Genomic DNA, 25,531 nt, shown 5'->3' with positions numbered 1-25,531 from the left:
CTAACTATTGTTCCCAAGTATCATAAATAGATTGTGTTTAGTCTGGGCTACTGCTCTTTTGGAATAATGGGGCAAAAGGATTTCCTTTAACATTAAGAACAACTCTTGGATTAACTTTATAAAAGCCATTTGTATTTTAAATAATGTATCTTAACTGCTTCAGAAGTAACAAAGGATTTTCAGGACTTTTTCTTGCCTAATTTTCTCTCAGAGTGCTTCTGCTAGACATTTCTGTCCTCTGGCTACTATTTTGTAATGCATGGATCAAGATTCTGATACTTAACACTTTTCCATGATCCAGCCTACGTTCCGAGGAAAGAATGTGGCTGTTTCCTATAATTTTTCTGTTTTAATTTCTAAACACTATGCTGTGTTTAGTGACCTTTTAGCTTTTCCCCCATGGAAATCTCTGGCATAGCCACCAGTGTTGAGTTTATGGAATTTTCCACAAGTACAATCTAATATTTTCAAATATTTGTTGAGTATTGTTGTATACAATCTTGCTAAGTAAAGGGATCAGTATGTCTAAGTATGACATTTGGGCAAAATCAAGAATAAAACTGATTCTTTACTCACTAGTGTCATTTGAGCTAAGGAGGTTGTAAATTTACCTGATTAGAGTTGGAAGCAGCCCATGTGACTTTACTGCTCCAGTCTCTGTCTTTATTATACAAAAGACTTGTTCTTTAGTGTCTCCTCTTGTATTAAAGTTCTTGAACCCTAAGTCTCTGCTACTTTCCTATTTATTCTATAATCCAATAGGAGTCATTCCCCCTCTGCCCCATTTGTAGTCTCATTCAATCCTTGCTTATTTTTTTTCCTGCTTAGCGGATGAAGAAGCTCCTGATTATGGCTCTGGAATTCGACAGTCGGGAACAGCTAAAATATCTTTTGATAACGAGTACTTTAATCAGGTGAGAAGGCTTCCAGGAAGAGGATAACCTTATGGAAGGAGAAAGAAATAGACAGGTTTATAAGGAGGATGTTCAACACTGGAGAACAATTCTTCTACCTAGAACTAACAAGCATGGGTAACTACAGGGTTGTTCAGTAGAATTTGGGACATGTCGAACAATCACAGTGGTAAAGGTGAAGGCCCAACATTTCTATTTTATTGTATTGTCTTTTCTCAGGCAGCTCTTAATCCACATAATTTTCCAGTCTCTATTATTTGTTAGGCAAATAAACATAAATAAGGAAACTGAGGAAAACCATGCTATGTATTAATCTACCCTGCCTTGTTTTCAGAGTGACTTTTCTTCAGTTGCAATGACTCGTTCTGGTCTCTCCTTGGAGGAGCTGAGGATTGTGGAAGGACAGGGTCAGAGTTCTGATGTCATCACTCCTCCAGAAGAAATCAACCGAATGAATGACTTGGGTGCGTAGACAGTTTACTATGATTGGGGACATTTTCAAAGGGGAAAAATATTGACCATTGTCAAGGGAGATAGTCGCTTTCATCAGCTAGGAGTGGAAAGAATGCCTTATTCTCCCTTCTTTGAAAGGTGGTGTGTGCATTATTTGAACCATATGTGTATTCATTTGACCCTCTTTAGATTTGAAGTCAAGCACTTTGCTGGATGGTAAGATGGTAATGGAAGGGTTTTCTGAAGAGATTGGCAACCACCTGAAACTGGGCAGTGCCTTCACTTTCCGTGTAACAGTGTTGCAGGCCAGTGGAATCCTCCCAGAGTATGCAGATATCTTCTGTCAGTTCAAGTAAGCCACCCCTTTGCTCTGCCTCCTAGCATTTAACCCAGGTGGCGTCCTTTGCGCACTGTAGAGTGCTTTACATTTGTGAGATATTAACACTCATGAGAGTTAAACGACTGCCAGTCTCTGAAATAAAATGGTTTCTTCACTCAAGATGGAAGTAAGAACTGGAAACCTACAATGGAATGAAACAGGGTTCATTGTGGGGAGGAGCATGGCCGTGCATCCTGGTAGAAGATTCTGTTTGAGACTGTCCCCCTTGGCCAAGAATATAGGATCTAATCCAGATAAGAAGCTATTTATTAGAATAGAAGACTATTAGTCTTTTTAATACTCTTCATGCTGAAATCTCTTATTAGTAAATAAGTCTGAAAGCAGTGAATTATCCAGCTGCCAATTTGCCTATTTAATACTTGGGAAAAGGAAAATTTAAATAGTGTAAAGAACAGTAAAATTCAACATCAACTGAAAAAAAGGTACTATGTAGAGAAGATGTGACAGGTTTCATTTCTCACCCACATGCAAGCTCTTTCTAGCCTGTAAGCCTCTTGAATGCCGTACTCTAGATGCTTTCTTCTCAGGACATCCCTAGGAAAACACATTTTTGAGAATCGTAAGTTTTAATACCTCCAAACATCAATATGTCTTTTCAGTACTCAGAAAGGGCCACAGTACAAGAAAAGGAAGTCGGACTCACCCCATTCCTGAAGCCCAGTTTACTACTCCTGCCACCAAAAGGCTGCTTTAGAGTTCTGCCATCCCTCTCCCCTCAGTGTGTGCCTTCGCCTTCTTAGGGGTCCTAATGCAGTTTATAAAGCTTTGCCTTTATATAAATTTTAGCCAAGTCCTGAGTTAAAGTGATTACTGCATAGTAAGCCACTAATATCATTTGCTATAACTCATAATTGTTATTGAAATATTATCCTTCCAATATTGATTTTGCCCATTTAATGTGTTTTCACTAGCAGCATTAAATTTAGGGTGGGATGGAGTTGGCTAGATGAATCAGTTTTTGAAGCTTTCACTATTATTCTAGTCAGGTAACTGATATGTTTTATGGAAAGGATCTATTTGGTTAACTGACGTCTGAAAGGGCAATAGTGGTGTGTTGACTTTTGCCCTGAAATCTCCCTAAGAGAGCAGTATTTCCTAAGAGAGCAGTATCTCGACCTGGCGTTAGCTCTGGAGGAAAGGGCGTGTTGACTCCTGTTGAAAGAAGACTCAAATTCTTCTTGGGTTTTTATAGACTCTCATCTGGCCTCTGAGAAAGACACAGCTGTAGAGCAATGTGAATGATTTCATGTGTCACCAGTGTGGAACCCCAGGATATTTGTACCTGCTCCAAGCAGACCATTGGAAGAGTGTAGATCAGAGATCAACTAATGCCCATGGGGCCTCTGGCAGGTACAGTGTATGGTCCAGAGAGGAAAAAATTGGAAGAAAAAAAAGGAGTAAGAAGTAAGAGAAGGAGAGGGAGAGAGATAAGGAGAAGAATGAGAAGAAAGAAAATAGTTTTATAAAGGTACATGTAACAGAATGCTACAATGCCAGCAACACGTGACATCGGTGATTTGGAATGCCCAGCAAAAGTACACCACTCTCCTCAGACTCACTGAACTACCTTGGAAGACAAGGAGTTCATACTCCTGGTCCCTCTATTCTCTGTTCATTTTCTTTTTCTCCCTTCTTTCTTGCTGGGTATGGAATGTTATTCTGATGGATATTTTCTATCTGACAGTAAATCTTTGTATTGAGTATTTTTTAATTCTCCACTTTTTATTTCAGACTAATAATAGAAAGAGAGAACAATAAAATCTCACTACTTGTGAGAATGAATAAATATAGCCTACTGATTCAACAAATATTTCAGGAGTTTCTTCTGTATTTTGAGCCCTATAGGAGACACTCACTGTCTTTTGGGGAGATAGGTGTATAAATATATTATTATAAACAGTGAAATCATTGCTATGGAAAAAAAATAGGTCCCTAGTGCTGTGGGAACACAGAACTGTTTGGATGAGTCAGGAAAGACTTCCTGGAAGAGGTGACATTTGAATCTACTCTTAGCTGGTCTTAGACTCTAGGCAAGTATGCCAAACACAGGCTTTGGTACTGCCTTATAGAAACTTGCATCTGCTAGATCTTTCCTACACAAAATGATTTCATAATTTTTGTTCTCAGTAAAAAACTTCTACAAAGGAACAGTTCACTGAATTCATTTTTCACACTAAGATATTCTTGCGTATACATCCACATAGCTAAGTGATTAGGGTCAGTTAATTTTCAGTCATTTTTGAAATAAAATCTAAAATGCTATTTGAATGATGTGGAAAATGTTCTTGACAAGGAAATACAAATAACTTGGCTCACTTAAAGACTGCTTAAGTAGGATGCCTCTTTCCATAGGATTCAAGTTGCGCTCTTAAAACATAGATCTTGATGAAATTGTTTAATGTGAAATTCATGTGTCTTATTTTTTTATTAAGCTTTTTGCATCGCCATGATGAAGCATTCTCCACTGAACCCCTCAAAAACAATGGCAGAGGAAGTCCTCTGGGCTTTTATCATGTGCAGAATGTAAGTGACAGGTTCATTTTTTCCAAACATTTTGTAGGTTTGTGTACCTTGAAGCGGCTGGTATGAGGCAGGCGTCATGTGTGCCTTTCTCAGCAGAGGAAGGATGATGATCTGAGCTGCTGTGCTAGGGGGAGCTCTGTGGGGAGAATAGACAATGGAGGGAGTGGCCAGAGTGGTGAGCTAATCCTCAGTGGACAGAGCAGCCAGGCTGCTTCTCAGAATTACAATGGGTCCCGTGAGTAGTGTGGGGGTTGGTTTGCCAATAAAATCTTCCATCAGTTTGCATGTAGCGAGTTGTTTTTAGTGTTTCTTCCTAGAAAAAATATGTTTAACATGAGATTTGTTAAAGTTAATATATTGTCCTTTAAACCATAAGATACATTGCTCTGTTGCAAATAATGTGGAAACTATTAAATACCTTGTGTAGCTAAATTAAGATTTAGAGTCTGTTTTCCTTGCAGCTGATGCTATGACTAATCCGTTAATACCTCCTACAACTCTTTCATATATGGAATAAGAAAACAGACCTTCCATATCCTCTAGGAAGGTTCTCTCAAACTCTGTTCAAAAGTCGTCATCCTCATAAGAATAGCTAACATTCATTGAGAACTTAGTTTCTGTCAGTTACTGTTCTAAGTGCTTTTTTGTATCTTAATTCATTTAATCCTCACCTTTATGCCATACACTATCATAATACCTATATTACAGCTGAGATGACTGAGGCACAGAGCAGTTAAAGTCACTCGCCAAGATTACAAAGCTAGGATGAGGTAGTGGTGGGATTTGAACCCACAGAAATGTAGTTCTAGCATCCAGGATCTTCACTATTACATGAAATGGTGTCTTATTTTCTTCCTAACCATATCCACTCCTTAAAGTAGAAGAGGAAGGGACAACTCCAAAAATGGAACAAGCAAACACAAAACGCACTATTTTCTTTTTAATGTTTAATTGTATAAATATGAGCATGCGTGTGTATGATAAATATTGATTGGCTTATTGTGCCTGACACCACTGGGGAATGCACAAATCAATCACAGATGATTATGCCCCTGAAGTGCTTAGGACTATGATAGGGGAAATAAAATGCGTATTTAAACAACAGTAGTACAAGATATAAAGACATTAGAAAGATGTTCTTTAAATGCAGTGGGAGTAGAGAGAAGGGAAAGTTATTTCCATTAATGGAAAGATACTTTACGTTACTTCTTCTGTTTGGGAGATGGATGGTTGGGTGGAGAAAGGAGGTGGGGGAATTTCCTGAAGGATGTAGTATAAATAAGAAAAGATGGGTCAGACTTGGCATTGTACCTGGCACATAGTCAGCAGTCATTTTTCCATATTGCTGCCGCTATTTGAGCTGGGCCTTGAAGTATAGGAATGACTTAGAGGTATGGAGATATGGAAAGGCCTTCCAGGCAGGGTTGCAGCCTGGGCCAATCCTCGGGCACAACAGGGGACAGAGCAGGCGAAAGGAGCAGCAGGTGAGGTTGACTGAGCTGAAACCATAAGTGTGAGAAGGGCAGCAGGCCGGCCAGAGGTCAGCTGGGGCAGATGCCTGAGGGTCCTGAATGCCAAAACTTAGTAAAGTTGCTTTAGATGAAAATCAGAGAGGAGCGCCTATCCTTTGGTGTGGCAGGTCTGCATAGTAAAATACCCAGAACATACTGGGTGCTCAAAAGTGCTAAAGTTCTGTTTGCAGCAAAAATATGAGTTTTCTTATAATAGATCTTTCTCTAATCTAGCTTGGCTTTATTCCTTATTAGATTGCAGTGGAGGTCACTGAATCATTTGTGGAATACATCAAAACTAAGCCAATAGTATTTGAAGTCTTTGGGCATTATCAGCAGCACCCACTTCACCTGCAAGGACAGGAGCTTAACAGGTTTGGACCAAATAAGCAACAGTTTTTGTTGTTGATGATGTTGTTATTGTCACTTGCTGGAAAGGAAGAAATCTTTTGAGGGATTAAGATAACTAAATAATAGTTTTATATATTACCCTGTGTCTTCTCTTTAGAATCTTCACCACCTTTTTTCTAAGCCATCTAATTACTAATTGTAGGTAGAGAAGATTGAATTTTGCCCTGGTGACCCTGAGTACCATCTTTCTGTGAGAAGAGTCTTTGAATAGGATAGGAATGTGAGATGATAGGGATATAATATGAAAATCATGTATAATGCTCCTAACCACCCAGAACTTTATGAATCATAAGCTCTAAATGGAGACATCAAGATTGGTGAGCAGAGCAATGACGGAGACTTTTGGATGATGGCAGAGTGTCAGTGTTAATTTTTTTATTAGCTATGACTTACAAGGGGACTTTTATTAAAATATGTTAGCCCCAGTTTTACTATGTGAGGTTATGTCTGTTATCTGATACTATGCCACAGTTGAAAGTGCAAACGATCTGTTTCTAAAGGGGATTTAAACATGCCATTAGTGTCAACATGAGGCTCTTTAGTCTTGAAGAACTTTGTCTCCCTTCCTTTGCAGTCCACCTCAGCCATCTCGACGATTCTTCCCTCCGCCCATGCCACTCTCCAAGCCAGGTGAGCTCTAGCTTTGTCTTTTGCATGATGTTCTGTGTGTGAATACATCTCTTATTCTGAATGACTTTTCAGATAAAAATCATATTCAAATTCCTGCTACACTTGTGTGTGTCCTTACATACTCCTGTATCTAATAGGAACTAGAATTCTTGGTCCCTGATTTAAAATAAGAAGTAAGAAACAATAGGGCTCTATCCCTGCCAAATCTCTGGTCTTCTTATTGCAGATTTTGATAAGCTCCCTGTTAAATCTCTCTGCTTTGTATGTAACTCCCCGTAACTGTCAGGTGACTGGGCATTTCTGTGCATATTAAATTTATTCTGCACATTCGTTTATCTTGTTTTGATTTCTCTTTGTTTATTTTCATCCTTTTTCCTCATTGCTCACTTGCCACATTCCCACCCCACCCCCTGCTCACTCTCTTTCTCTCCTCCTCATCTCCATCCTGCCATCAGACCATGAGAGAAAGATTGAACTGATTCGATTTCTCGTATCTGGCTATGTGAATGTGCATGTGTTGGACACATTTTCTGAGCACGCCAACGTGCTTGCGTCCTCGGCTGTTGCCACCTTCCAGGATGGGGCTGACACATTGCCGCCTTTTCTCTTTCTGCCAGTTCCCAGCTGCCAGAGCGAGAGGTTACCTAAACGAGATGGTTAGTAGCTAAATTCACTCTGCCTTAGATGTAGAACCATCCTCAGGGGCTTGTCCTAAAGCCTGGCTTTCTGTGTATGAAGCACTGACATTTCTGTTTGCTCCTTGAGCTGAATGTAGAGCTAAGCACAATGTCAAGACCATGTCACATTTCCTTCAGAGAGATTTTAGGACGCACCTTGGCTGCTTGTGCCTTTTCCACATCACCCTAGGGCTGAGGGGCTCCTTATTTTGTTTGTTTAGATTCTTCGCAACAGTATTTTTAATTGTAAAGATTTTTACTAGTAGATTTTATTTTTTGCATGCTTCTGGTTTTGTTTTCTGACCCTCACATGACTACCAGAATCAGTAGCCCTATTTTTTTTTCTTGTTCAGCATGGCTAACTCTTGTGGAATTCAGCTGGAGTGAATAATGCTGATAGGCTCCACATTGGAATGGTGCTGTATGATTCATAAAGGCCTTTAGATACATGTGTCAGTGGATCCTCACAATACCTTTTTGAGGGGCCAGCCCAGTGGCCAAGTGGTTAAGTCTGTGCACTCCGCTTTGGCGGCCCATGATTTTGCCGGTTTTGATCCTGGGCACGAACCTAGCACTGCTTATCAAGCCACGCTGAGGCGGTGTCCCACATAGCAAAACTAGAAGGACCTACAACTAGAATATACAACTATGTATTGGGGGGCTTTGGGGAGAAGAAGAAGAAAAAGAAAAAGACTGGCCACAGATGCTAGCTTAAGGCCAATCTTTAAAAAAATACCTTTTTGAGATAGCAGGCTAAATATCATGATCTTCATTTTATAGATGAGGAAGCAGACACCCGGAAGTTAAGTAACTCAGTCAGAGCCACATAGCTAGTTAGTGGTTGAGCAATAATTAGATCCCAAGCCATTGGACTGTCACTCTAGTGCTCCCAGATTCTGGGCAGAGGACCGTCTTTGTATTGCCAGATTTTAGAATTTCTCTGTAGTGTTTCAAAGTGCCCACCATGTAGAATCTGAAATTCTTGGAAATACTGGGTTTTTGGCTAATTTATTTCATCAATACAGTTAAGAATATGGAATTTAAATCTGAAGAAAATGTGTAACATAAGAACATTTACAGAATCCTGTATTTATGTATTTGACTCGTGGTTCCTAAACTTGTCTGCACATTGGAATCACCTGGGGCGTTTCAAACCTCTCAGAGGACTGGGTCCCACCCCCTTAGAGATTGAGATTGAATTGGCCTGGGGTGTGGGCTGGGCTTTGCCGCCTTCAAGATTCCCCAGGTGACTCTCACCTACAGGGAGGTTTGGGAACTGCTGAGTTGGAGGATGAGTCTCCTACTCCCCCACACCAGCTTTGATGAGGGCCTGTGATGTGTGAGGCTCTACCCACATGGGTCTCTCCCACATGGTTACGATGCTCTGCATGCCACCAAATGTGAGACTCTAAGGGAGGTTTTTTGAGCACATTTACTCTGCATGAAACCTGTTTTCTCATTGTTGGATACAGTTGGTTGAGAGGGAGAAAGATACTCACTCTCCATTTTCCTTGTTCTCTGAATTTAGAGGTACCAAGGTAGTTGATGGTGAGGGTTCTCTGGGTCTTCTGCATTGAAATTTATCCCCTGACTCTTGCTACCTTTTCCAAGTGTGTTGTTGAAGACTGACATTAGAACTTATACTTTTACTTAGTAGATTTAGACCAGCTTTTGACATTTTCTCAAAACTTTTAAAAGTTCCAGCCACCAAGTTAAACACCATGAGCAAAACCAGCCTTGGCCAGAGCATGAGCAAGTATGATCTTCTGGTTTGGTTTGAGATCAGTGAACTGGAGCCTACAGGAGAGTAAGTCCAACTTTCTAAATTTTGAAATAAGGCTAAGTCTTTCAAAAATAGAAAATGTAATTTTGAGTCTCTCTTCTTATATTCAGGTTCATGAATCATTGTCACTGTCAGATTCCTGTTCTGAATTGAATTTTAGTGGTCTTGGTATTACTCTTTGAATCAGGTGTTTATCAGCAAGCTGACTATTCAGTATATTTTTTATTATTCAGTAATTGTTTACTATTCAGTAATAATTTGCCTTTGTGTTAGCAACAGCAAGATCATGGAGAATGGCACTTTGTTATGAGAGAAGAAACCCTACATAGTATGTTTGATCAGCAGCAAAGTAAAGGGAATCAGAAGCATATTGCACATCATACAGTCAAGACTTATCTTAGTAATCTTAGTGAGGGCATTGGGGGCAGAATGTTTACCTAGACCAGGGTGTCTCAACCTCGGCGCTATTTTGGGCCAGATAATTTTCTGTTGTGGGGAGCCATCCTGTGCATTGTAGGATATTTAGCAGCATCCCTGGCCTCGACCCACAAGATGCCAGTAGCACCTCCCCTCCAGTATGACAACCAAAAATGTCTTCAGACATTACCAAATGTCCCCTAGGGGGCAAAATCACCCCTAGTTGAGGACTATTGTTCTAGATCAAAATGATCAACATCAGCTTGCTTTCTCTGTATGAGCTGTGTTAAGTAAGTGGTGAGTATCATTATGGTTTATAGTTGTCTCTAAAACGCTTTTGGAAAAATACAAATAAAAGAGATCCCACTCCTGAAACAGGCAAGAGGCTGTATCAGTTAATGTAAAGGGTAGCGGATAAATGTTACCCTAATGATCCTCTATTTATAAGTGCTGAGTACCACCACCATGATCATCTCCATGAAACGTGCATTGAATTCCTGTTACGTGTGAGGAATGGCTCTACCAATCCTATATGTAGTTTTCTGTAGTGACATTGCTTTAAAAAATTTGACTTTCCCAAGACAGATGTATAATGTGCTTATAACTTGCATTATGAGGGAAAGGTAGTTACAGTAATAGTTTCTACTGAGTTTATCACTTTCTGATTCTTAAAAAACTATCTAGAATCTGAAATTCTCTCTTTCTTATCTTCCGACACTTGCTGTTGCAGTTATACATTATTTATGGAATATCTGTTACGTAGGGGCTGGGATGGAGCCACAGGATGTTACTGTCCTTTGAGCATTTGTCTCTAGTAGGAATGATGAGACACAGATATGCGAAAAGATTTAAGTGCAAATGGCTGTATGATTAAATGCCCAACTGGTAAGAAAGGCATGGGATTGGAGTTTAGAAAAACAAAGACCACTGGGGACTGTAGCAACTAGGGAAGACCTTGCAGATGAAGTAGCACTTAGTTAGCATAAGCATTCTGTCTTTCTTCTTTCTCTTGTGTTTCTGTTTTTATAGGTATATCCCAGCTGTGGTTGACCATACAGCAGGCCTGCCCTGCCAGGGGACGTTTTTGCTTCACCAGGTACTAATGAGGGAGCAAAAGAGAGCCTATGAGGGAACACCAAAACAAGTTCAGAATAAGAAGCATAATAACTTTGTTTTTCTGCTTTTCGTCTCCATTTAAGGTAGATTCAGGGGTGGGGGGACATTGTCTTATCCTTTTTTTTCTTTTTTTGTATGTTTGTTTTTTAGTGTTTCTTTCTCAGACCTTGGCTTATATATATTCTTGCTTTTATATATAAATACATTTTAGAGGAGCTGTTTTGAAAAAGAGTTTGTTTCATTCAATTACTACATAGTTTGTACAGCTCCCATGTCATTTTATACAATTTTCATTTTGTTGTGTATAATTTTCATGTTTGCAAACTGTGCTTTCACAGCCAAAAGTTTTTAAAGGGGATAGAGGGTGAAAGTTTCAATGGACTAAAGATCTGGCCATGAAATATAGGTTCCCCCTTTGGTAAATCAAAAGTAGATTCAGTCAGTGCTGAAAAATGCTTATGACCCAGCTGGGCATAGGAGCTGGGGCTCTCATACTCTAGGACATACAATCTAGACATCTGTTCCTAAAGCCGTTTCAGAACCTGGCTCTTCTTCACTCCCTGTCCTATGTCCCTTTGTTTAGAATAACAGTGTGGACAGCATTTCCCTCCTTTCCATACCTCTCATTCCTGCACGCCCCACACCATACAATCCAGAAAGCAGCAAACAAGAGGAAATAATAGATTGCCACAGCTAAATTGCAACCCTGCTCCGCTACCTAGGGCATCCAGCGAAGGATCACAGTGACCATTATCCATGAGAAGGGGAGTGAGCTCCATTGGAAAGATGTTCGCGAGCTGGTGGTAGGTGAGTACGTTCCATCGGCTGTGGACAGAGCCAGGCTTTTTAGAGATATCATTAGTCCCTGTATGGAGCACAGGGAATGTGCAAAAGACTGGACTGGAGAACACGGACTATGGAGAATATAGAGGCCTTGAGTTTGAAACTGCTCTTGTCTCTCAGCTCCCATCATTAAGGATATGTTATTCAACTGACCATTATTTTCCTCAGTTAACCTGGGAATGGTTCTGTACTAGAGGCTGTGAGAGGACATAGAGAAGTATTGTGTGCTTGCAGTTTAGTTGAGGAGACAACGTGTATATGTTTAAAGCAGTTTGATAAGTGCCAAAATGAGGACAAGTGAAAAAGACTGGTGCTAAGAGAGTTAACAATGAAAAGGATCCAGGAGGACTGGATTAGCTTTATGGGAGAGGATCTGAATAGATTCAAGAGAAATTAGATGATTTTTGTTTGCTTTGTTTTGTTTTCCACACACAGCAACATTTTGAGTAAGAGTCGGGAAAGATGTCTAACATGCAAATTGCTAGAACCCCTGGCCGGAGTGGAGAAATTAAACTATGGAGTAGTGAGAGGGAAACATTGACTATACATTGTAAGCTTTAGAATGGTAGTCTAAAGCAGGGGGTTGGAGCCTTTTTTTTTGAGGAAGATTAGCTCTGAGCTAACTACTGCCAGTCCTCCTCTTTTTGTTGAGGAAGACTGGCCCTGAGCTAACATCCATGCCCATCTTCCCCTACTTTATATGTGGGACGCCTACCACAGCATGGCTTTTTGCCAAGCAGTGCCATGTCCGCACCTGGGATCCGAACCAGTGAACCCCAGGCCACCAAGAAGCGGAACATGCGCACTTAACTGCTGCGCCACTGGGCCGGCCCCAAGGGTCGGAGCCTTTTATTGCCATGAATCCCTTTGTCAGTGGTGAAGCCTCAGGATTATATTTTTAAATGTAGAAAATAAAGTATTTAGGATTACAAAGGGAACTAATAATACTGAAATTGTTAAAATACTAAACCAATTTGTAATATAAGCTCTTTATTGATGCATTAAATAAGTAGAGGGTCTAATTTTTATCATTTCAAAGTGGTGATGAATGTCAAGATATTTTACATTAGTGTAATATGAAAACGTCTGTGATTTCTACTGAGGACAGAGTCACAGGTGCTGCTGATTCTCCTGTGGTTTGTCCCTCCCCTTCATAATTGGAGGAAATGCCAAATTTCAGTTAGAGGTTTGTGAAAAGAAGGTTGTAATTTTTATTCCCCATTCAAGCTTACAGACCTCCTGAATTCTATACATAGACCCCTTGAGTATATGTAGACCAGATTAGCAACCTCCAGAAGGGAGATTACACTCACTCCTGTCTGGGGCAGTGGTTTTCAAGCTTTTTAAAAATGAATTTTTATATGGAACACTGTTACACAAAACACAAGAGATGCTTTCCAACAAGAAAGAATTGGGTAGGGTGCAGAGGCAGTGGTTACTAAGGCTTCTCTGAAGAACCCTATGACTTGCTAATCTTTGTTTTAACAAACACTTATATAGGGCTTACTGTGTGACAAGTGCTTTTCTGAGTGCTCTAAAAACATTATTTTTAATATAACATAATATAACAAACATATAACATGATTGTAACAATCTTATAGGGGAAGAATTGTTATTCCTACTTCACAGATGAGTAAACTGAGGCTTAGAGAGGTTGAACAGTATAGTATGCCCAAGCTTCACAGCTAGTAAGTGTTGAAGTTGAGATTTGAATCCAGGCAGCCCAGCTCTAAAGACTGTACTCTTAACTTCTATGCAATGCCACATCTCCTAGTGTTAATTTGAAAACAGAGGTGTAGGATTTTGAGCAAGAAAGTGGTACAGTGAAGGCAATGGCTTAAGAAGTTTGTATAAGGTGAGTGTAGGATGGATTGGAAAGGGGGAGATGTGAGCAGCCAGTAGACAAGTTAAATGGCTATTGTAGGGCCAGCCCCCATGGTCTAGTGGTTAAAGTTCGGCACACTCCACTTTCGTGACCCAGGTTTGGTAACCAGGTGCAGAACCACACTGCTTGTCTGTCAGTGGCCATGCTGAGCGGTGGCTCACATTAAAAAAAAAAAAAAGAGGAAGATTGACAACAGATATTAGTTCAGAGCGAATCTTGCTTAGGGAAAAAAAAAGGCTATTGTAGTGTCCCAGATCAGAGGGTGGTGACCTTTGTGATCAGGGCAGTGATACTGGAATAAAAGTTGACATGAATATGAGAACGTTTTTGAACAAAGAATCAATAAGGTTTCACAGTTGACTAAATGTGGGAAGTAAAGGGAAGACAATGTGGAGAGGAATGGAAAACTGACCATCCTACTGTTAATCAAATGATGCTTACAGCACCTGAAGTTACGCTCAGATTGAAAAGTCTCTTTTTGGCATAATGAGTTTGTTTTGTTTTTAAATGTACTTATGTTGTGGTTTCTTTATTCTCTCCTTTAGGCCGTATTAGGAATAAGGCTGAGGTGGATGAAGCTGCAGTTGATGCCATCCTTTCCCTAAATATCGTCTCTGCCAAGTACCTGAAGTCTTCCCACAGCTCTAGCAGGTGGGCCCTCGGGAGTGTGCTGTCAGCCCTGGGTGTTGATGGCTGCACCGTTAGAGTCTTTGCTCATTAGTGACTCCTGTTCAGATGAAGAAGCTGATTCCCTTCTCACTTCAAAAGTCCTTATTTCCTCCCCTGCCTACCTTGCTCTCCAAAAATAAGTAAATAAATAATTGGAGATATGTGTATGTGATCATTTACCTTAGAGAATGGCAGTGTTCTCTCCCCTATGGAGTTTGAGAAGATGTAGCACAGTGATAGAGAAAAAGCAGAAAAAGAAAACTCAGCATGCTACCCAAGCATCTAATAGTACAAATTAATTATTGTTAAGACTAAATGTTTTCCTGTGAAGTGGTTGCTGTGGAGAAGGTTCTCTTGGTCCTAAGTGTCATGGAAACATGCCCTCCAAGGTATGGTGAACCCTCTGGTGTTTAATCTTTGCTGCTGCCACTATAGGCTCAAGGATTGTCAGTATTTGCTTTTCATTTTGACTTATGCGTAAAGGCGATAAATGAATATAAACTCTTCTGACCAAGATTAACTGTTAGAAATAATGAATTTTATTTTATTTTTAATTTCAAATTAGTTTCCCTTAAAATTTCATTTTATAATCAAGTGATGAGAGACAATGCCTAAAGTAGGCAGCTGTACTACTTTGTCACGTCACACTGGAAATCAGTCTGCTGGGACCCTCTTACCTTCCCAAGAAAGGAGTGCCGTCATTCTGCACAGACACTCTGTTTCTTTACATAGTGAGGCCCTGGAAACGAGTTACTGCCTGTTCTAATGTGAGCTCAGAGCACTGCCTTCAATTCAGGACTTCTGGCTTCTGTCTGCTCCTGAAACACTTGCTCACATCTATGTTGGGAAGAGGAAGAGGAAAAATAAGACAATAGGCAGAAACAGAATAAAAGTTTGGACCAAGATTAATTTCTCTCCCTTATTTCCTTGTGTTATAGTTTTGCATAAGAAAGAGAAAGAAGAAACAAAGGTCTGTTGCTTTTTGCCTGTGAGAGGAGCTGGCATGGGCTGTGGAGAGACAGGGAAGGAGTGTGAGAGGATGTGTGTGTGTTGAAAGGAGCAGTGGCAGAGATAACGATGGGTGCTTTGACGCTCCCTGGCCTATTTCTGGCCGAAGTCTTGAAGAATACTATTTCTCAGAAGTCAGCATTAACTCCACATAGCATTCTCTCTTCTCCAGACATTTATAGCAAGTATTCAACTGGCATTCACCACATTTTCTTTGCAACTGTGAGAACTATATCTTAAATTTCTCTAGGGTATTTAGGAAAGTACACAGGGAAAGATGGTGTTTGGTTGAAATGCTGGTTGTGCTAAACTTGCCTACATTAGAGTAACCTTCAGAAATCCTGTGATTCATGCCCAGCAGCAGGTTAGAGGCTGTAGGAGATGAATTTGGCTTTGTTAGTAGCAGCTTATCTTTCACAATAGAAGCTTAGAGTTAATTAATTAAAAAAACTGGCTGAAGTTAAGAATAAGAAGATATACACACTTTAAACATTTTTGTTTTCAATTAAACTATATAAATGTACATTAGTCAAGCTCTTGCTGTAGGACCAAGGCCTTTTCTCTTTAATTATAGGCTCATTTACTGGACTTCTGATTGTCTTTCTTGTAAAACAACACCAAAATTCATCATCTATGATTTTCAATTTGGTGGAATAAGAACTAGAAACCTGTGAAAAAAATCTAAGTGCAAAATCCTTTAAACTTTATCATTTATCATTAAAATTTTATAATTTTCCCCTTTCTTTTACATTGATCTCACCCAAACTGAACAGCTGTTTTTAAACAACTCACCATTATCAAATCTTTTAAAAATGTTCAACTTAGAGCCAGCTGTGGTGGCCTAGTGGTTAAAGTTCAGCACGCTCTGCGTGAGCAGCCCGGGTTCAGTTCCCAGGTGCAGAACCACACCACTTGTCTGTCAGTAGGTGTGCTGTGGCAGTGGCTCACATAGAAGAACCAGAAGAACTTACAACTGTACACAACTATGTACTGGGGCTTTAGGGGCAGGGGAGGAAGAAAAAAGGAGGAAGATTGGCAACAGATGTCAGCTTAGGGCAAATCTTCCCTTGCAAAAAAAAAAAACTGTTCAACTTAGTTTTCACACTTAGTTTTGTTTCACACAAAAATTTTTTGCCCTCATTTTATTGATTTGCCTAATATTTAATTAAATTAGGTAATCATAATAACAAATACAACTGTATAAAGTGGTGTGGAACCAAATACTACTGACACTTGATGAGCACACACCTCAGCTCTTTGGAGCAAATTATCTGGGCATACGAGATAATCTCTCTAGTTTAGAATGTCCAATGAGAAATGGACGTCAGTCTCTATATTTTAGGGGCATGAAGAGCATAAGTTATATGGTAATTTGCTAAATGGAGTTTGGTTAAGAGAACTTGTGTTCTATTTGTCTGAGGTCTAGTGTTTAAAGTTGAACTTCCAGAGCTCCAGTGTGGGTATGTTATATATGCACATTAGAGGACTTTTCTGATACATTGATAGTGGAGTGTAACTGACAAGGGCCATTACTCGTTTTCTTCCCAGTCATACATTTATGTTACCTGATCGACTTGCTTTTCCCTTCAATCCATAGCAACTTCCTACCATTTCCAATACTAAGCCACCTCTGAAAGGGATGTTAATGGAGGTGGTGTCCACATTCCCTTCCATGCCCAGCATTTTCCTTAATTGAATGTCTCAGGAGAGGGACCCATGTCATTGTAAGTCCTCTATCAAATTGTGTCCCATGGAATTTTGTCCACCTGAATTCACCTTGCTTATCAGGAAATTTGTCTTTTTTATATGTTTTTTTTCTCTTCCGCTTTTCTTTTTTCTTTCCTTCTTTTTCCTTTTTGTTTGCTGCACTAACAACAGTTTTTTTATGTTTTTGCAGGCTCTTTCTTGATAAGGATATTCCTAGGTATTTTCTGTTTGCTTTTTTTTTGCACATAAACGTTCTAATGTATCAGAATGCTTTATGTCTTATGTTGCTTTGCCTGCTATTTTAATTTAGTGGTTTTCCTCATGCAAACCTAGGATAGAGCAAGACTTCATTCTGTACCCTTTGTGCCCTGGGTTTTTCTGCTATAGGTACAGCTTCACATATAACTTCTTAAACGATTTGTAGAGTTTTTAATTATTTTCTCATTGTATTCCTAATTGTCTATTTTATTCTTATCCCACTTCGAGTTTTCCTCTTCTACATTACGAAGTAGAATGTTACTCCCCTCATTTCATATGGAATCTTAGGCTTTGTTTTCTGTTCTTTTCTTTTGCTGTCCTCTCTCTGTCAAAAGCTCAAAAGGTTTGTTGCTCTGTAGCTTTGCATAATTGTTCACTGTTTGCTGTGCTTTGTCTTGTGTGTTAGTAGAGACCAACTTAGCTATCTGGGTAATTGAGTCTAAGAGAACTAGTTTGTTTATTTTTAAACATTTCTCTTTCTCCCGCCAGGGCTGCTTGTCTCATCTGTTTATTCTTTTGCAATAGGAAAAAGTACTGGTTTGGTAGTGAAGGAAGTTTTTTCCCCGTCTCTTCATCTGATTTAGGGAAGAAAACTGAAGGATATATGATACATGACAGTGTAGCCTAAAATGCTTTTTAAAAAAAGATACACATACACTGCCATTGTTCAGAACATTTTGAGAAATCCATTTGAGATTATTTCCTAACAGCCTTAGGAGCCATATCGGAAAACGTGTCTCAGGACTCAGCCCTGTTTCTGACTCTACATTCTCTTGCAAACTTGATTCAGTTGACGTTTCTCACCAGTCTTGGTTGTATTTCTTAAACCACCTCTCAAGAATTGCCACCTTTGGGGCTGGCCTGGTGGTGCAGTGGTTAAGTTTGCACAGTCCACTTCGGCAGCCTGGGGTTCGCCAGTTCGGATCCCAGCTGCAAATCTGCACACTGCTTGTCAAGCCATGCTGTGGCAGGCGTCCCACATGAAATAGAGGAAGATGGGCATAGATGTTAGCTCAGGGCCAGTCTTCTTAGCAAAAAGAGGAAGATTGTTGGCACATGTTAGCTCAGGGCTAATCTTCCTCAAAAAAAAACAAAGAAAGAAAAAGAATTGGCTACCTTTGGTGGGTATTCCAAAAGAATGTGCTGCAGTAACTCTCAAGCACCAAACAAAGCAAAACAAAATGAAAACCTTTTTCCCCCCAAAACAGTAAGATTTTAGTGGAGTCAAAAATTCCTTTATGTTGGCCAGGTTTCTACCAGTGAATTTTCTCTGTATGTTAAATGAAAACCTGAAAATAGAAATATGAAGAGGGATTCTTACACAAATTCAAAACATTTGCCTCAGTTGAAAGAGTCATGAAACCTAAGTAGTGGCACTGGGAAGTGCTAAATTATGGTTTGGGACTTGATGAATCATAGATTAAAGGCAGCAGTGATAGGAATTTCTGTCAAGTAATCTCCAAAGTAATAAATGCTCTCACTCCAAGAAGGGGAGTTCATTTCACTTCAGCACAAGCGTGTTGAGGCCTTGCACTGCGACAGGTAGCCCCATTCCATGTACCTCCACAAACACAGGGATGCAATAGAAGAGCAGCTCTCAGGGTCACAGTGGCTTCTGCTGAAGTAGTGGATATCACCATCCAATATTAGAATTTGTCTTAAACCAATTCAAATGGAGATTTGATCAAAACAAGGCTTTCTGGATGCATAAAGGGTTGTTTGCTGAGTCCAGGAGCCTTGGAAAAACTTAGTAGTCCTTCGTTGCGGTTGCTATTTGGGTCTCTTGGTCACTTTGCCCGTCTTTGTCTTGTTAGTTATTTCTGTATTTCTTTGGTGTCTTTGTGGAGAATTTTCTTGACCCATTCATGCTGCCTCACAAGCTAGATATTTGAGAGAGTATCAAGTACTTCAAGAAGGCTTAGATCCAGAAGCAGCTACAGAATGACATGATCAGGTTCCACACACGGGCACTTGGAGGATGAGGTGCGGTGAAGGACTTCTTTTAGAAGTGTATAGTTTTCTCTGATTGTTTCTGGAGAAGGAAACATGGGAATGTGTTTAGAGAGAAGATAGGCCAGCCGTTTGTCATAGGAAATCTAGAAAAGAGAGCAACAGCGAAGTTATCTATCGGGAAGAAGTAAGGAGGAATGTACTGGGGAGGGAACAAAGTGTGCAAAATCTCTTTCTAGTTGAATTGGGTGAAGTGTACTACATGTGCAGAGAGCCAGTGGCGATGGAAAATCCGCTCTGCAAGGGGAGAGGAGATAGCTTCCCCAGCACTTGTTGTGGGTCAGAGAAGGGAGGCGCGGGGCGGAGTTGGCGGTTGGTCTGTAACACTGGTGTTGAACTCACTGCTCTGCTTCAGATGAGACTTGCTCACTTGGAAGGTTCTTAGTCCATTAGGGTCTGTGGTGGTGTACCAGTGGGAGAAAAGATATTAGAACAAAGTAAAAACCAGTTTAAGGGTATTTATTAAATCAAGCTTCTAGTTGTTATTTAAATGTAAGATTGATTTTCACACGGATTTTCTTTTGAAAACTGGCAAATAGCAGTTGGCTAGCTCTGGTGTTAAAAATCATTGTCTTAGTGATACATCAGCTAAGCATAACCTCTTGTTCTTTTATTTAAAATGAGGTTCTCTGTAATTAAATTCTACTATCTGTTTCCTCCATTAATCCTCCCACAAATATGATGAGACATTTCTGAGGCTCAGCAGAACTGGATTGTGATATGAAGACTGTAGCTTACAATTGACTGAGGATTTGCTTCCTCCTCTCATTATTCACTGACAGTGGAGTTTACTTAGTCTTTCTTCCTTCTTTTAGGTTCTGTCCATACTCACTTATCCTTTTCATCGTAATCCCTTTGATTGATCTCACTATTTTTATGTTTATAGGCAGAGGAGAAGCAGTCTTGCCTAAAAAAACCCACAAAAAACTAGCATAGTTAAGTGCTCCTTGATGATAGGTTGGGGCAAGAGGATGGGGACCTATCTTTTCCTCCTAGGAGATGAAGGTTCTGCTCTGTTGTTAGATTTCGATAAATTGAAAGCGTTGGTTGGTGTAGGATTCTGTAGTATTGCTGACAATGACAGTACCCAAACTAAGGTGACTTCAGCTGCTTTTGGATGACTCTCTCTTGCCTTTCTGACCTTAGGACCTTCTACCGTTTCGAGGCTGTGTGGGACAGCTCCCTCCATAACTCTCTCCTTCTGAACCGAGTGACACCCTATGGGGAAAAGATCTACATGACCTTATCGGCCTACCTAGAGGTGAGGAGACCCAGAGCTTGAATTTCTATGAACGGCCAGCCCTGCCAGCAGGCAGGTTACAGCAGGAAATAGGCAGGGAAGATTCAGCTGATTTTTGTTCTCCTTTCTCCTCCACATCCTTAAATTATTTATTTTATTATACTTTGCTGATCTGACTATGTTACATTCTGTTCCTGGTCTCTATTTAATCAAAAAGTCACATGAGCTTTATTATAGCTTCAGCTTTAGTAGCCTAATCACCATTCTTCAAAGAATGTATGATTTTAAGAAAACTTCACGTCTTGTTTTTGTAGTTGTGGACAGAGCCTAGTAGTGGTTGATAGCACAGACCTTGGAACCAGCCTGAGTTCAGATTCCTGTGTTGCCACTTACTGCCAGCTTGTCTTTGGACAAGTGACTTCATCTCTCTGTGCCTCAATTTCCTCATCTCTTAAACAGGGATAATAACAATAGCATTCACCTCAGAAAGTTGCTAAGAGGTCATATCAAAGGATTCAGAACAGTGCTTAGCACTTATTAAATAATAATTAGTCATTACAGAAAAAAATTTGAGAAAAATGAATGCATCTGCAAGGAATACCAACAAACCATGCACATTTTATCTGCTGAGTTGCTATCGAAATAATTGGTAGAGCTGAACTCCTCCAGCCCCCTCATCTAGGACCAGCTTTCCAAATATGGTCACAGATGCTCCATCTGCGTTTAATCGGAGCCCACTCTTGTCTGCTTTCAGCTGGATCATTGCATCCAGCCAGCTGTCATCACCAAGGATGTGTGCATGGTCTTCTATTCCCGGGATGCCAAGATCTCACCGCCACGCTCTCTGCGCAGCCTCTTTGGCAGTGGCTACTCCAAGTCACCAGACTCGTAAGTTTTTGCAACAAGTTTAGCTTTCAGTTGGTTTGCCCAATACAGAATCAGCAGAGCTCTAGATATCCCTGGCTTGCTGTTTCAGGGTTAGTTTACAAGCTGCCATTTTGGTAACTGATACCTGAAGTGCAGTGAGTTGAATGTTGGCATTTAATAAAATATTGATGGCTGATGATGAGTTAATGAAGGAAGGAATGTTACATTGTGAACACCTCCAAAACAGTTTTTCAGGGACTAAATTTTTTTTAAATGTCATTACTCTTCTTTTTAACAGATCACTTAGGATTTTCTTCTTTTAAAGGTTTATTCATATTTAAGATATGCAAAAATGCATCAAGAATAATACAGTGAATACTCGTGCTGCATCACCACCCAGCTTAAAAAATAAAGATTACTAATACAATAGAAGGGTCAGTACCCCTTCCTAATCACACTCCCCGGAATTTAATGTTCATCATTTTGTTCTAGTCAGACTTTCTCCTCCCTCATTCTCTCTCTTTTGGTAAGAAAAGGCAAATTTTTAATTCACTTTTGTGTTACACATTTTCTAGTTTATCATTCAATTTTATTGATCCTATTGAAATAAGAATATTCAAAAAATTGAGATGAAAACGGACTCCTTCTAGGAATAAGATATACTTCTTAAGTTCAGCATAGAAAAAGAACAGCGACTGATAAGAAATGTCTGTAATTATATTTGCGAGTGGTTGCAGTCCCTACAGAGAAGACAGTGTTTTAAGTAGAGACACTTGAGATTTTCTTGTTTTTGTACTGTACAAAATTAAGCAACTATTTGTTTTAATTCAAATAGCAATCGCGTCACTGGAATTTATGAACTCAGTTTATGCAAAATGGCAGACACAGGTAGTCCAGGTAAGCTCTTACGGGTTGGGAAGGGATAGTTACCTTTGCATATGTTTGGAGTATATTATGTCAAAAATTGGAGAGTCTCCCTGTGTAGGATAGATACAGAATTTTTTAGAAACTCGTTTACTTTACAAGCCAGTTTTGTGGTGGTGGTGGTGGTGGTAGGAGTTACCTTTTTCTGAGTTGCAACACGGTTTGGTTTATGAAAAACTGCATCAAATAATATGTTACTGGGCTTTAGAACATTATAAATATTCAAGTGTATTAGAATGAACTTAGCTTGAAAAACTTCATAACCATTTCCCTCTCCACCTTAGCCCTAAAGATAACTTAGCAGTAACTTTACAGGTGCCGTCAAACTAGAATTTGAACTTCCTCTGCTCTAGAAGACGAATTAATAAGCTGAGCTTGTTCCGTTTCCTTTTTGATGTCTCTCTGCATGGCTGTTCTACCTCCAGCTCGGCGGCCTTAAGCAGCATGTTGCATTTCTGTGTTTGTAAACTGGAACATAGACAGAAGTCAGGGTTTTGAAAAACATTTGATTCATGTGAGTTTGAATCATTTTAGAGAACATTATGGAAAAGGGCAGAGCCCACAGGTAAGATTAGATCAAAGCAGAGAAAACTTTGGTATGAATCCAAGTCCCCATGGCAGCTAATTATAGTGTCCAGATAGTTCCTTGAGGAATTTTTTAAATTAACATAAATTCATGTCTTTTATATGTCAAACCAGTATAACATTTTAAAAATATTAACGGGAAGTGATGGGGCTAAAGCCACCTGTCATCTGCCACCGTAACTGACCTATTTGAATGTGGGGGATGGGTTTGTAGTCCCTGCCCACCTTTTTCCCTATGAATGTACTTTTATATATTTGGAACCATAGTGTACAGACTCTTTAATCTCTATATTTTCACTTAACATAGTAACTTTAGCATTTTATCAAGTTGTATTGCCGTCTTCATAATTATCAGAGAATATAAAACTCAGTTTTAAAACAACTTCAGAGGGACTGGCCCAGTGAGGTAGTGAAATTTGTGCACTCCACTTCAGTGGCCTGGGGTTTTCAGGTTTGGATCCTGGGCGTGGGCCTAGCACTGCAAGGTCAAGCCACGCTGTAGTGGAGTCCCATGTAAAATAAAGGAAAATTGGCACAGATGTTAGCTCAGCAACAGTCTTCCTCAAGCAGAAAGAGGAAGATTGGCAACAGATGTTAGCTCAGGGCCAATCTTCCTCACGAAAAAATAAAATAAATAAATAATAAAACAAGTTCAGAGAGTTGCTTTAGGGAAAAAGGGATGAATTTTTATGAATAAACAAAACCCTCTGTGTCTTGAGACCATTCTCTCTTAGATTTTCATGTATGTGAGTTATTAATTCATTTTGAGCTAAAATTGGAATTAGATTTTTCTCTGAAAAAAATAATTGTTTCCTCTTGTCTCAGGCATGCAGAGGAGGAGAAGAAAAATCTTGGATACATCAGTGGCGTATGTGCGGGGAGAAGAGAACTTAGCAGGCTGGCGGCCGCGTGGAGACAGCCTCATCCTTGAGCACCAGTGGGAGTTAGAGAAGCTGGAGCTCCTCCACGAGGTATCCAAGGGCAGCAGATGCACAAATGAACTTTTGGGCAAGATTTCCAAAGTGTCTGTCTTATGTGCACCTTCTCTCTATGATCCTGGGTTTTCAGTTTTTGATCATGATGGAGGCATAGTGTTTTGCTTATTAAAATTGTAATGAGCTTTGTGTTTGCTGAGGCAATAGTGTTGATCTTCTTAGGTGGAGAAAACCCGCCATTTCCTGCTGCTGCGTGAGAGACTTGGTGACAGCATTCCCAAATCCCTGAGTGACTCATTGTCCCCCAGCCTCAGCAGTGGGACCCTGAGCACCTCCACCAGCATCTCCTCTCAGATTTCAACCACGACCTTTGAAAGTGCCATCACACCCAGTGAGAGCAGTGGCTATGACTCAGCAGACATTGAAAGCCTAGTGGATCGAGAGAAAGAGCTGGCTACCAAGGTGTGAATCCCTTCCTCTTTGCTGCGTCTTTTCCCACTGTGAGACTGTGAGCTGGTCTGTCAGTTTTTTCATTTTCCTTTAAGGCCTTCTATTTCAAGGCCTGTGCTAACACTGTGAATATAGAAATAAACCAGACTCCATTTCTACCCTTAATAAGCTTACAGGCGAGTGGATGACAAGCATGTAATAGAGGTGTATGCCTAGAATGCTGTGGGAGCCCGAGGGGAGGCCTCCACAGGAGGGCGCTCATGAACTGACCTTGGAAGGATGCACAAGAGGGAGCTAGTGGTGTCCCTCAGTATTAGGGAATTCACGTGGCCGAGGGACAGGAGATGGAGTTGGAGAGATGGGCCAGAGCTAGATTAGGATCTTTGTATTGTACTAAAGAGTTTAGAGTATCCTGGGAGTGATGCAGAAATATTTTAAACAGGTATTTGTGTTTTAGAAAGACTTTCTGGCAGTAATAAAGGAGGATGGATTTGTGGTGAAGACATAAACTGGAGGCAGGAAGAACTCTTTATTGCAATAATCCAGATGAGAAAGGATAACGGTTTTTTTTTTTTTTTTAAGATTTTATTTTTCATTTTTCTCCCAAAACCCCCTGGTGCATAGTTGTGTATTTTTTTAGTTGTGGGTCCTTCTAGTTGTGGCATGTGGGATGCCACCTCAGCGTGGCCTGATGAGTGGTACCACGTCTGGGTCCAGGATTCGAACTGGTGAAACCCTGGGCCGCCGGAGTGGAGCATGCAAACTTAACCACTCGGCCATGGGGCCGGCCCCAATGATAAAGGTTTTTAACTAAGGCAGGGGTCTGCGGGATGAAGGGTAAGGGGTATTACAGAAGGGGAATTTGGGAGGTAGAATTGCATTCCTTGTTGCCTGGATGTGTAGTGGGAGAGGGCAGAGGGCTTGTTGGGGATGACTCTAAGGCATATGGTGTTTGAGCAACTGGCTGACGATGGAATGTAGTAATGAGAGAGATTTTGTGTCTGTTTTGTTTCAATAATCGAATAGTCTTTTAGTTGATTTAGGAAAGTATGTCCATCTAGAACCCTTCACGCCTTTTAATACCAGGGCGAATTGAAAATGAAAAGGATGCTATTGCATCTTAAACACGTCTAAACTATGGTGTTTGCAGTAATTCACTTTTGTAGTCTTGAAAATGGCCTTTTTATCCACTTATTTTTTATTTGCTCTTTATTAGGCATATACTAGGCTTCCCTTGCTATATGCTTAGTTAATTTCTAGAGGTGGTTGGGCAGCATCTGAGCTCCACTCTGGATCATAGGCATGTTATTTTCCC

At 40.2% G+C, this 25,531-nt stretch overlaps 1 protein-coding gene across 29 annotated transcripts in view; it reads left to right on the top strand.

Moving 5' to 3' along the window:
* Positions 1–25,531, top strand: part of KIF1B (kinesin family member 1B) — a 135,021-nt gene that overhangs the window by 100,582 nt on the left and 8,908 nt on the right. For 10 of the 29 annotated variants that reach the window (XM_070511124.1, XM_070511112.1, XM_070511109.1 and 7 more), the window contains 17 exons: positions 829–914; positions 1,249–1,378; positions 1,557–1,719; positions 4,200–4,290; positions 6,057–6,175; positions 6,787–6,842; positions 7,460–7,498; positions 9,218–9,326; positions 10,749–10,815; positions 11,558–11,642; positions 14,109–14,214; positions 17,138–17,164; positions 20,362–20,476; positions 21,210–21,343; positions 22,158–22,219; positions 23,657–23,802; positions 23,989–24,228. In XM_070511124.1, the coding sequence (XP_070367225.1) occupies positions 829–914; positions 1,249–1,378; positions 1,557–1,719; positions 4,200–4,290; positions 6,057–6,175; positions 6,787–6,842; positions 7,460–7,498; positions 9,218–9,326; positions 10,749–10,815; positions 11,558–11,642; positions 14,109–14,214; positions 17,138–17,164; positions 20,362–20,476; positions 21,210–21,343; positions 22,158–22,219; positions 23,657–23,802; positions 23,989–24,228 (1,775 nt within the window). The remainder of the gene's footprint in view (positions 1–828; positions 915–1,248; positions 1,379–1,556; positions 1,720–4,199; positions 4,291–6,056; positions 6,176–6,786; positions 6,843–7,459; positions 7,499–9,217; positions 9,327–10,748; positions 10,816–11,557; positions 11,643–14,108; positions 14,215–17,137; positions 17,165–20,361; positions 20,477–21,209; positions 21,344–22,157; positions 22,220–23,656; positions 23,803–23,988; positions 24,229–25,531) is intronic. The other 19 variants (XM_070511128.1, XM_070511117.1, XM_070511125.1 and 16 more) reach the window with 3 other exon arrangements.

This window comes from Equus asinus, chromosome 5 (genome assembly GCF_041296235.1).
Source record: "Equus asinus isolate D_3611 breed Donkey chromosome 5, EquAss-T2T_v2, whole genome shotgun sequence".
Taxonomy (NCBI): domain Eukaryota; kingdom Metazoa; phylum Chordata; class Mammalia; order Perissodactyla; family Equidae; genus Equus; species Equus asinus.
The sequence above is the reverse complement of the archived record's forward strand: the minus strand, read 5'-3'. Positions and strand labels throughout refer to the sequence as shown.